This window comes from Vitis vinifera, chromosome 4 (genome assembly GCF_030704535.1).
Source record: "Vitis vinifera cultivar Pinot Noir 40024 chromosome 4, ASM3070453v1".
Taxonomy (NCBI): domain Eukaryota; kingdom Viridiplantae; phylum Streptophyta; class Magnoliopsida; order Vitales; family Vitaceae; genus Vitis; species Vitis vinifera.
Window position 1 is genome coordinate 9,819,141 of NC_081808.1, and position 13,257 is coordinate 9,832,397.

The 13,257-nt window shown below is 44.3% G+C and overlaps 1 protein-coding gene across 1 annotated transcript; it reads right to left on the bottom strand.

Moving 5' to 3' along the window:
- Window positions 1-8,102: 8,102 nt before the first annotated feature.
- Window positions 8,103-12,754, bottom strand: LOC132253666 (uncharacterized). The gene is made up of 2 exons (XM_059736565.1): window positions 12,661-12,754; window positions 8,103-9,688 (listed from the first exon to the last, which is right to left on the bottom strand). Exons 1-2 carry the CDS (start codon window positions 12,752-12,754, stop codon window positions 8,103-8,105), a joined length of 1,680 nt encoding a protein of 559 aa, XP_059592548.1.
- Between the last annotated feature and the right edge of the window lie 503 nt (window positions 12,755-13,257).

Sequence of the window (13,257 nt, forward strand, 5' to 3'; positions counted from 1 at the left end):
AATCAAGGAGGAGAAAAGGAAGAAACTGGAAGATACAACCTCAAACACCAGCAGCCACTTAGCCACATCTATCTCGGCGTCGCAAACGGCGCGGTTCTCGTGGCTGAACTGGTTGGGCGTGGTTAAGGATAGACCGACGAAGACTGCAATGGTGGAAAGTGAGTTTACATTGACAAGGCCGTCGAGGGCGGTGACAAATCTGTGTTTCCTTCTGCACTTACCATCTGGACGAGCCACAAAATGGAAAACCGCCCTTGGTATTATGAGATTGCGTGCATGGGAATAAGAAAATGGGGATGGATGAGGGAGAGGTTTTGCATGGGATTATAGGAATTCCGATTTCCGTAGCTGCCACCGCTGCCGCCGCCGCTGCTATTGCTACACTTGAAGAGGTGGCCAAAAGTGTTAGGTGGACTTGAAAAATGGGTATGAAAATGAAGATCATGGGTGTGAAGATTGAGAGCAAAAGCTAGTGAGAGAAAATGGGTATAGGAGAGGTGGATAGGCTTGCCTGGGGGTATAGAAGATGGGTGATACGTGTTTACATGGAGATAGGCATGAGAGGAACGGGTATGAGGTAGGACCAGAAAGCCAAAAGTGGGGTGGCAGGTTGGAAGAATGGAAGGTGGCCATGCTAACATAGAGATGGGAAGGTGACAGTGGGACCCCACAGAGACGTGGCTGTGAGTTGCTGTTACTCGGAACATGAACTTCACCCACAGCGCCTTCGACCATGAAAGCTTCCTTGACTATTGAACCTGCTTCATTTCCCAAAGTTTGGACAGGAGCAGAGGAACCGAGGGAAAGGTCCAGACATTAGCATGCATCGCGGGCAAGCGAGAAACACCAACAGCAAGCAGAACATAAAGAGCTCCAAAACCATCAGCACATAATACCCATAGAATCATCATTTCTTCAGGAACTATTTCACCAATAAGTTAGGAACAAGCAATATTCTGCCGGGCTCGATTACTTCCATAGAATTTCCAATTACATCCTGACCCATTAATACCCATAGTGATGCATGACACTGATTTAAACCCTTGAAGAAACTGACAACTAACAACAAACCGAGCCGGATTTGAGCTTCATTTGAACCTCACAAAAGAACTTCACCCCTGGTCATAGTCCTTTTCCTCTATGTCAGATTTCTTTGAAGGAGCACACAATCCAAACCCGAATCCACTTTCCCACAACTCTTGCATTGATCCAAAGCCCAGAAGCAGAGAAAGAGAAAAGATGGAGTACAGACACGAAAGGAAACAAGTAAAAGTGATTCTCAGGGGTTTCACTTCATGAATCATCCATGAACCCTCTGATTAGGTGAGAAGAAAACCATCTCCAATGCAACTATAAGCATTCTCATAATACAGTCAAGGCACACTAAGATTAACAATGTAAACATGAATGCTGGATTATATCTCAACAAACCAGTGGCCTTCATTATCCACCCCAAACAAATTAATGAATGTCCAAACAACAACTAGAGACATAGAAGCATGATAAACAGCCAAAAATCATCAATAAGCCAGTAACAACCATACCTGAGAAAGCCCTTTTTCCAGCAAGACTAGCCGGACTCCAAGTTTTCACTCCTGAGATGTTCACCTTCCTTCAAGCTTCACTCCCTGCAACTTCCTCCGAAAATCTCTAGGAATACCCTCTACCAATGTTGTCAAGAACTCCCCCCTCTCTCAGACCACAAACCCTACCAAAGAAAACTCTCCTCTTGCTAAAGGCACTCTCTCTCCGAAAACATGCTCTCAAAAACCTCCTCTCTAATGGCAACTCTCTCTGGACTCCTTCCTCTCTCTCTTGACCTCCAAGCCAAAGGAATGCCCTGCAACTTTCCGCTCTGATTCTTTTCTTCCCCCCTTTCTCTCTGGAAAACTCTAACTCTCCAAATATCTCTAACGGCCTGCTCAGAGAGCTCCTGCAGCTGCCAGACGACACCCTGCCCCCCTTGCCTGCAGCTGGCAACCTCTCCAAAAGCACCTCACCTCCAGCTGCCAGCATCTCTCCTCTAACGGCCAGTATATTCCCATGTACGCGGCACCTCCTGATTGGCTTCCCAAACCACTATTATGATTCTCTCATGGCTTCTCAGGTGCTGACACGTGGCTGACCAAGGCTCTTCCACGTGGTAAAATTGAGCTGCAAGGTATGAATGACCTAAAAGGGGGTCTACAAATATGCCCCTCTTCGGTAGAGTTCACGAGTGTAAAGAACATGAACACTGGAGTGAAAAGTAAGTGTGAATAGTGAGTGCAATGAAGTGAACTCTACCGAAGAACCAAGGAGACCCCCATAAGGACACTAGTGAGATATAAACTCACTCAGACTAACAGATGAACACAAAGGCTCTAATCCTCAAAGAAAAAGATGTCTCAGAATGCCTCTGTAGCCACACTAAGGATCCAAGCTCCCTCTAAGACGTCTCCAAAAGTGATTCGAAGATCAATGTCAAAGATGAGTAACGGTCGAACCACCTTGGAGTACAAGAAAGAATGTGCCCGAAGGAGACTGCCCTATGTGAACTATACGAGAATGCCAAGTGTAGGGTGCCCAACAACATGATCGAAATATGTGTCACGGGTCTCAAAAAACTGTGTCATGTGCAATGGAATGGGAAGTCTAGAAAAGCAATGACGATCAAGCAATAAGCTCCAGGTAACTGAGTGAGGAAAATGACTCTGAAAAACCAAAATGGAGGAATAATGGCGACTCAGAATGCAAAGAAGACTCAACTATGCAGGCGTGACTCGGAGGTGAACAAGACTCAACTCAATCCGACAAAACAATGACCGATCGATATAGGTGCGGTCCCGACTCAAACTAAAGACAATGATCGATCGATATAGGTGCGGTCCCGACTCGAACTGAACTGATAGGAAGATGGCCGATCGATATAGGTGCGGCCCCAGACTCTAACTGACAAGACAATGACCGATCGATATAGGTGCGGTCCCGACTCGAACTGAACTGATAAGAAGATGGCCGATCGATATAGGTGCGGCCCCGACTCAAATTGACATGATGAATGACCGATCGATATAGGTGCGGTCCCGACTCGAACTGAACTGATAGGAAGATGGCCGATCGATATAGGTGCGGCCCCGACTCAAACTGACATGATGAATGACCGATCGATATAGGTGCGGTCCCAGAAACTGAACTATCATGACAAAGAGATGGCCGATTGTATAGGTGCGGCCCCGACTCAAACTGACACGATGAATGACCGATCGATATAGGTGCGGTCCCGACTCGAACTGAACTGATAGGAAGATGGCCGATCGATATAGGTGCGGCCCAGGACTCTAACCGACAAGACAATGACCGATCGATATAGGTGCGGTCCCGACTCAAACTGGACTGATAGGAAGATGACCGATCGATATAGGTGCGGCCCCGACTCAGACTGACATGATGAATGACCGATCGATATAGGTGCGGTCCCAGAAACTGAACTGACATGACAAAGAGATGGTCGATCGATATAGGTGCGGCCCCGACTCAGACTGACATGATGAATGACCGATCGATATAGGTGCGGTCCCGACTCGAACTGAACTGATAGGAAGATGACCGATCGATATAGGTGCGGCCCCGGACTCTAACTAACAAGACAATGACCGATTGATATAGGTGCGGTCCCGACTCAAACTGGACTGATAGGAAGATGGCCGATCGATATAGGTGCGGCCCCGACTCAGACTGAAATGATAATGACCGATCGATATAGGTGCGGTCCTAGAAACTGAACTGATAGGAAGATGGTCGATCGATATAGGTGCGGCCCCGGACTCTAACTGACATGATGAATGACCGATCGATATAGGTGCGGTCCCGACTCGAATTGATAAGATGATGACCGATCGTATAGGTGCGGTCCTAGAAACTGAACTGACATGACAGGAAGATGGTCGATCGATATAGGTGTGGACCCAGACTCTAATTGACAAGACAAATGACCGATCGATATAGGTGCGGTCCCAAAAACTGAACTGACATGACAGGAAGATGACCGATCGATATAGGTGCGGCCCCGACTCAAACTGTCATGACGAGATGATGAATGACTTGATCAAGTGACCCAAAACCAAAGGATGACCCAGATAATGATGCAAGTAAACTCGGGAGGGGATATGCCCCAATATGACAACTCATAAGGATCAACAACTAGGTCGAAAGATAATGAAGCCTGTGAAAGGTCCGATGATCTCGGAGAAGGAGGGTATGCCCCAGTATGCAACTCTCGGGGTCAACAACTAGATCAAAAGTGAATGAAACCTGTCGAAGGTCCCATGCTCTCGGAGATGGGGTATGCCCCAGTATGTAATGATGAACAGACAGAGAAGCAAAATGCCTCAAAACTACTGTACTCTAAGATATGCTCATCCATCATGTAATGAAAATGTCCAACCTCGAATAAGTAATGCCAAACAGGACCATGCATCGTGACACCATGCTGACAAAACAAAAATATCTGATGGATAAAACAGTGATGACTAGTGCTCGAAATGCAAAGAGTAAACAAAAATCACCACTCATTGTGCCAACTACCAAAATGAAAGCATCATCACTAATAAATCGACAATCTGTCAGGCCCTGCCATTATGGAAGATGTTGAACCTAAAGTCCAAAAGAATGTATGAAAACATAACCAAGGCGATCGAGGACTGATCTACATCTCTTCCTAATCAAGAAAAGGGTGAAGTCATGTGTGACGGTGGGATGTGTAGGATAAAAGAAGGTGATGGTCAGGCTCCGGTATGATAGAAGGTATGAAAGTATCCATGGTGAAACATCTGAGTATGAAATGAAAGGTAGGGAGATATCCGAGATCATCCAAGTATGCCGAGAAGACTAAACCCGAGGTGTCGATAACTCCATAACCCATCGTAAGCAGCAATCACAAACAGGAAGTCAAGCCTCAATGTCAAAACCTCCAACAAGGTGGCTATGCCCCAGTATGCAATGAGGACAACATGAAATAATCCAATGATCTCCCTATCACTCGTCAGGTGCTCCAATATCAAGAACCAATCTGATCTCCCTCCAAAAGATGGACATGCCCCAGTGTAAAGGATCCACATAGGGTGGCTATGCTCCAATGAAAAATGCTCTCCATCCCGACTATGCCCCACTGTAAAGTAGTGTATCCGAGTCAACAAATCAATCAACCTCTACTCCTGGTGCCAAAACGGAAACATCTCAACATAATCCATATGAATCAGAATCCCCGGGCTCCATGAATGTGAATGCGGTGGCTATGCCCCAGTATAAACCAACTGAAGTGACTATGCTCCAATGACCAATTAAAGTCCATCACCAATGAGAGGGCTACGCCTCAAATAAAATCGTCATCTCAAAAACCAACCATCGATGAGTAGAGTGTGTCCCAATGCAGAGTATCGAGTAGAGCGACTGTATCTCCAATAAAAACGCCCTCTGAAGTGGCTATGCCCCAGTGTAAGGTCATCCCACAACTCCTAATCCATCATAATCCACGCAAAGAAACGAACTGACTATGCCTCAATGTAAAGCATCATCCCGAAAGAAAACGTCATCGATGAGGGGGGGGTATGCCCCAGTATAGATAGCGGCGCCTCTGAAAATCCATCACTGATAATAGGGGTGCGCCTTAGTGTAAATCATCATCTCAACTCCCCATCCATCATGCTCTGAGAAATAATCACCGACCAAGCTCGAGTATTGCCCATGTGTGAGTCGTCAAGCACAATGTGAAGTAATGGCCTCAGGGTGGTCTTTAGACACGGGACGTAACGTAGGCCAAGGTAATAGGGTGAAAGAAACGAAAGGAAACTAGGCTCAAAGATCCCAATGATATAATCCCCATACCCCTCGTGCATGAAATGCAATGCATAGACGACGTCATGAGTCCCGGACCTAGGGGTCCCTACACGAAAAATGGTGATAAATGAATGGTCACATCAAATAAACAAGAATAAAGTGTGGATGCTGAACCCATGTCAAACATCGAGCAGGGTGAGAAAATAATGAAATCCGATGAGGCAGGATCAAACGGAGGAATAAAATAAGGATAGAAGAAGGCGCGAAGATAGAAAAATGAGTGATGGTCAACCTACATCAAAGCATGGAAAGTAGTCATATCCAAAACAGATGGGATGATGGATAAAGCAAGGATCCAGAGATACTAAAGAAAGGTTGCTCGCCTCTCTCACAAAAGTCAAATGGGCGACTCATACTCTCACCCGAAATATACCAAGGTAGAATCTCATAAAGAAGCTCTCATACGAACTCTCTCTATCAATATGAACTCAATGAAGCAACCCGGCACGTCCATACACATGCCTAATGAATAATGATACGATGAATAATGCGCTATCATCATTTTTTCATTTTTTTTTTTATCTTTTTTATTTTTATTTTTATTTTTATTTTTTTTTATTTTTTTTTATTTTTTTTTATTTTTATTTTTTTGCGCGTACTTCGATCAATAGTGAATGATATCCCATGAAATACATAGCTAAATGAATAAACTCTCCCCATGTACTGATGTAACATGAATCCTCACTAACAAGACAACCTCTCAAATAAGATCTCTGGACCACTGCCCATAAGGCGAACGGGGGAGGAACGTGACAATCCTCCATGCAGTGACGTGTGAAAAACCACCACTCAATGATGAAATACGGATAATGTCGAGTAAGCAATGATGAAAGAAAAAGCAGAGAACGAATATCACAAGTGGTGATACGTGACATCGAAAAATAGTGATGAAATGATGTCCAAGTCGAAAATATCACAATGAAGAGTGAAGAATGAGGCTCGAATATGTATGTCAGGTCTGAAACTCATGACGTATCCAAACGTAGCATGCAAGCACTACAGGGTCCCCAACCCAGTGTAATAGGTAAATGAGGTGATGAAAGAAAAGGCTATGTGCTCGTGTGAGGCTCAAAGGGCTAGCAACGGGTAACTCTATATGTGAGGGTGATAAAGTAAATAGGCTCATGAAATAATGGCCACCCATCCTTTGACCAAAGCCTCGAACATCGTGCTTTCGAGATCTCACATGGCCAATACTAAAGACTGGCATCCGTCCAACAAGGTCATGGCGACTCCTCTGAAATCGTGTGAAAACCCTCACTGATGCTCTGTGATAACCGTCAATGTCCTCTGAAAATCAACTCACTCTATCATCATAATCCAACTCTTCATCATCCCATAAAAATCATCATCTCTAATCATCCCGACTCTCCGAAGTCATGTGTAATGACTCAAATCTGGATGCTCCATGACGATCCATCTGCCTCAATAACATCATCAAGCAGTCAAGCCACTCTCTCATCACGATCCATCTATCATCATGCAAAGCTCACCTCGGGTCTAACCATCTCGGACTCTACCTGGTCAGATCCATGAAATGATGGAAATGATAGACAATGGTACTGTAATATGCTAAGGTGAACAATGGATGGTAAAGTCGTACGGTAGTACCAAAGGGTGGTGTCATGTCAGGCTCAAAATGGGTAAGTCATCAAGTCCACAGAGTCAACGTGTGGATATGGGTATGGTACTGCTCTAATCAGAAGGTGAGATGAGTCACAGTCTCGAACTCCCTAGGTCGATCTCCTGATCCTAGGTCAATAGACTCAATATCCTCCATGATAGGTCAGGCCAAAGTGATCGTGATGTAAGTGAAAATGTATCACATCGAAAGCATAACACGCATCAATCACAAGATATGTAAAGCACACTTACGAGAAAAATGCCACAATACTCAGATAAAATATCATATCACTAAATGAACCAACGAGTACATCATGTGTGAAATGATAAAGTACTACAAACAACTGGACTCTCAACATGAAACTAAAAACAATGACCCTAAACCGAAAACAGGACTCAACAAAACAAAAACAACTCTGACGAACTGAAAACTGGACTCAACAAAATGGAAAATGACTTTGATGATGACCATAATCAGGATGAAAATGTGCTCTGAAGTGAACTGCTGCATAGTGGTGTATCCATGTCGACTGAACCAAGTCCTCAACCTGGAAGATCCCAAAATACCATATGCCAACAGTATCCTCAATATCCAAATCAATCTACTGAAGACCAGGAGGAGGAGGAACCGCATGTGTAGAATGTGTAGGCAGGAGATTGGTGGTCACACTTGGCCTAGCCAAGTCAACCACCCCTGAATCAATCAAATCCTGTATCGCATGATGGAGTGCTGAACAACGCTCAGTATCATGCCCCTGCATCTGATGATATAAGCAATGCTCATGGGAGCGAAAATGTGGAGGAATAGGATGTGGCAAAGGGCGTGGCGCCAAAGGAACAATCACTCCAGCGTCTCTGAGCTTCTCAAAAGCTCTAGTCAAAGTCATGCCCAACGGAGTGAACTGTCTCGCGGGCCTCTGTGCATATGGCCTAGGTAGCGGGTGAGTAGTGGCTCTCTGATGTGGTGGTCGTGGCTGCGTGCTGGTCTGAGCAATATAAGGCTCCTGAGCATAATCCGGCTGATACTGATATTGCGGATGAAGGAAATGAGCTCTGACTGAAGGAGGCCTGTAAAGTGAGCGATGTGCAGGCCTCCGATGCTGATAGCTAATAGCACCAACCTCTCCAGATCTACTGAATGGTCCAATCAGCTTCTTCCCCTTACTGTCAGGGGAAGGAGTAGTATCTGTCCATAATCCTCGAGCAATGGCCTCCTCAACACTGAAAGCTGCCTGAACCAAACTCCTGAGATCCTGAAATGGGATGCCCACAAAACGTCTCGCGAACCTCGGCTGTAGGTTCCGAAGAACCATATCAATCTGATCTTGCTCCTTAGGCCGGTCTACCATACCAGCCACCTTTGCCCTCCAACGAGTGACAAATGAAGAAATAGACTCCTCTGGCCTCTGTCTAGTGGCCTCCAACTCTCGTCTGGATACATCAATATCAGCGCTGAAAGCGAACTGAGTCAGGAACTCATGTGCCACATCTCCCCAGGTGCGGAGTCTCGACGGCTCAACTGAAGCAAACCACCTCTGAGCTGCCCCACTAAGTGACATGGGAAAAAGGGCCACCAGCTGTGCATCATCTATCCCATGCGCCCTCATGACAGTGCTGTATAGTCTCAAGTGGATCTTGGGACAACCAATCCCACTGTAGCGCTCAATGTCTGGCATGCGGAACTTGGCGGGCAAGCTAGCCGCCGGTATGCCATCTCTGTCATCCCAAGTCAAACCTCCATCTTGCAATCTGATCTGTCTCATCATGGACTCAAGCCTCTCAACCTTGGCCTCCTGCTCGACCAATCGAGTATCCTCAATAGTAGGAACCATGGGAGGCGGCACTGCGACAGTAGGTGGTGGAATGGTCTCATAATGATCTGCCAAATGGAATGGAGTACCAAGTGAAACCCCAGGTGGACGAGTCTGTGCTGCCTGAGGTACATGAGGAAACGTCTCGTCAGTGGCCATGCCAACCAGATGGGGATCCTGGCGAGAACTCTCTATCTGATCCAAGCGTCTACTGACTCCGGCCATGAACTCCTGGATGGAAGCAAGTGTGGAAGCTAGCTCGTCTGACATCTCAACTGAACTGTCTGAACTCGGATATGAATCTGATCTGATCAATCGACCTCCAACTCTCCTCCAAGAATGTGACTCCAGACTCAACTGACTCCTAAACTGACTCCCTACAATGCAAACAAAATGGATGAAGGACACGAGATAAAACTCTAAAAGGTGACAATACAATCATGCAAGCACATGGTCCTGAGGTGGCAATCTGAAATCTGGATGTATGACGAAAACTCTAGAACCAAAAAGGTATCCACTACGAGATGGCTACAAATGTGACCAGAGAATCTCCATCAATAATCCGAGATAAAGAGAGGTGTGAAAAACACGCTATCACGAGATCAGTACTCCATCTATAAACATATATCCTTGAATCAACCTTCAACTCGAGCTCCATAAGAGAAAAATAATAAGGTGATCAAGGTGAATCTCTCGAAGACAGTGTGGATGTGAAAAATGCGTCTTTCACCTTTCCGTAATGAAAATATGAGCATCGAGTTGAAAATTGAATCAAGTATCCAACGAAGAAATGAGGTATTGAGCCCGTGATAGGTGTACAATGCAAAAACAAAATGATCATGATCGATGAACATATCTCGAAGCATCAAGTAAGTGACAGCAAAGTGAAAGGATGTGTCAAGCCAAGAAAGAAAAAAAAATGAAAGCCCTAGGGGGTAAGCATGACAAACTCATCGAGTGAAAACATAATCCAAGGTGACAGGACAAAGGTGATCTAACCGATACTCAAACTCAACCAATCTCTGAACACTCTCAACTGGAGACTAAAAGGAGGGAGTGTCGAATCCGAACTATGACTACAGAGGCTCTGAAAGCCCTCAGATGCACCCACGTGTAGGAAGGGAGTCCTAATAGAAGGATCTACGACTCAACCTACGAGGTCAATGTGGCTCTAAATGGATATGGGTGGACTTTTTTTTTTTTTAAAAGATCCCTAGCAGAAGCGATCGTACCCTCCAACGGTACGCAACCCTCTGCACGCCTCAGAAGAGACGGGGCGCTTCCATGCAAGGTGGACATCGCATCCACACATGCACTACCTCGACATCCCAGGGGGTTTCCTATGGTGAATCCTCTCAAACTCTCAACACTCAATAGTCAACTAGAGTGCATAGTGATCGGTGTGGGTGCATCCGAAACCCTAAGAAGCTAAAGCAGAAGATGAAACACACTGGTCACACAAATATCCATGAAACCTAGCTCAGGGCTATACAGGTCTTCAATGATCAGACTTCAATCGACAACAATGCGCCGCTCTCCTCCAGAATGCTCCCAAACATCGGTATAGCCCGTCGCTAGACCCTACTCTTAACCTCTATCTCGGTCAGAGTACAAGCACACACAAGGTCTCACACTTGCAAAAGTGAGAACCGTAATGAAGGAAGTGACCGAGACTAAAGAGTGAGAGATAAGGGGATAGATGTGCGACCCACATAGACAAGCAGCATGCAATCAAGCAGAAGAAAGGCAGTCATGCGACAGGCAATCAAACAAATCTCAGATATATCATCAATGTACACACAAGATAAGCGAGAATACAACAATCAAGATGAATAGTGATACAAAAACAACACGCTCAAGGATGATCAAAATAATATACCAACAAGTGGATTAGCATGTCGAGTCGAATGATGTACAGTAGTGAGTGTATGCATGTGAAGTGATCAGAACAATCATGATAAAATCAGGGTCAACGTGCTAAGCAAAGCAATAAGATCAATCATCAATAATCCAACATGTCAATGTCTCAAAAAAATATATCAATGAAACACAGAAGAAATCATGGCATCAGAATCCTCAATCAATATAAATCAATCAACACAATCGACGTGTCAAAGTCCCAAGTGGATATAAAATCCGAGCATGCATCAAATATCCTCAATGTGCGATCAAGAAATGGGCATCCACTGATCGTCCAATCAAATGCCACGTTTGCTTCATCCTAAGTTCAAGCTTGACCCTCTAAAAGATCCCCAGTGGAGTCGCCATTTTGTGGACCCCGCATTTCGGCTCAATGCGTTCTCCACTCGATGGCGAGCTCGATTTTTATTTTATTTGAAAAATTGATTTTTATTGATTATTAGAAAATGACTTGGAGTCGCCACTTATTTTTGTTTTATTTTTAAAGGGTAAACAAAATAAGAAAGAAAAACCCTAAGTGTGACTCCTTATTTTGGAAAAGGCGGTCTATGAAAAACCGGATCGGGTTCGGGGGTCAGGTTACTTATCGGGAAGGTACGGTAAAGACCGTAGCACCCCTCTAAGTCCCTAAAGTCGGGTCTCTACTAATAGACTGAAGCTGACGTGGCAATCAATGAGGAAATCGATGAATACTCAAATCGATCATGCACAATATGAAAAGCAAAGCATGTATAAAGAATGAGCAAAATACGAATAGATGCGTACCTGGGCGGCAATCTCGAATGCGCTATCATGAAACAGGGTTAGTGAGCAATAAACAAAATATAATTAAGCACGTAACATGGAACAAAATAAATCAAACACGCACGATAAGTAAATCAATCAAACAATCAATCAATCGTCAATTCACATATGTGGGGCCCCCACCAAAGCCCGTTTATTTTTGCATGAATTAATTCCATAATTTCCATTATTCGGAGTTACATGATTTAATAGATGCTTATTAAAAATGTGAAAATTATGACATTATTAAAAACAATGAGGATTTATAGAAAAATATTTGCCGAAAATAATTATGACAACCAATTTTTATATATTTTTTTAAGAAAAGGAAAATGTTTAAAATCAAGAAAAGATGAAAGAAAGAGAAATTGATATTAATGATAATAATACTAATAATAATAATAATAAATAAAAATAAAAAAAGTAAAAGATGTTTGACGAATGGATAAGGGTAAAAATTGATTTATTAAAAAAAGGATTTATTTAAGATAAAGAAAGAAAACTTGAAAGATTTAAACCTTTGAAAAGGATTTTATTTGAAAATCAATTTTTGAAAACCATGCACGGGAATGTAGGGGTATGACACGTGGGTTTCAGGGATGGCCCACCAAAGTTGGCCATGCATGCCAAACTAGAGAGAGGAAACGGGTCCCAAAGATGCCACAAAGCCTCATTGCTACTTCACACACCGGAAACACCATGCAGATTCGGTCATAATCAGATTTTTCAATTATCCCCATGTTCAATGCATAACCCGTATATGCCTTAGGGTGTTCTGCAAGATACTCTATAGTCTTCGCACCCGGTTCCTCATCTTCGTCATCAAAGAAACCTCCAAAAAAAAAACCCGAGCACCTATCCCATGGTGGACCTCTACATCCCAAACCTCAGGGCTTTGAGATTGATATGAGCCCTAAAGGCCTCGTCCACACCCTTATTGTTGAGGAGATTGATGGCGAGCTTCAGGCCCTAATCAATCAAGGAGGAGAAAAGGAAGAAACTGGAAAATACAACCTCAAACACCAGCAGCCACTTAGCCACATCTATCTCGGCGTCGCAAACGGCGCGGTTCTCGTGGCTGAACTGGTTGGGCGTGGTTAAGGATAGACCGACGAAGACTGCAATGGTGGAAAGTGAGTTTACATTGACAAGGCCGTCGAGGGCGGTGACAAATCAGTGTTTCCTTCTGCACTTACCATCTGGACGAGCCACAAAATGGAAAACCGCCCTTGGTATTATGAGA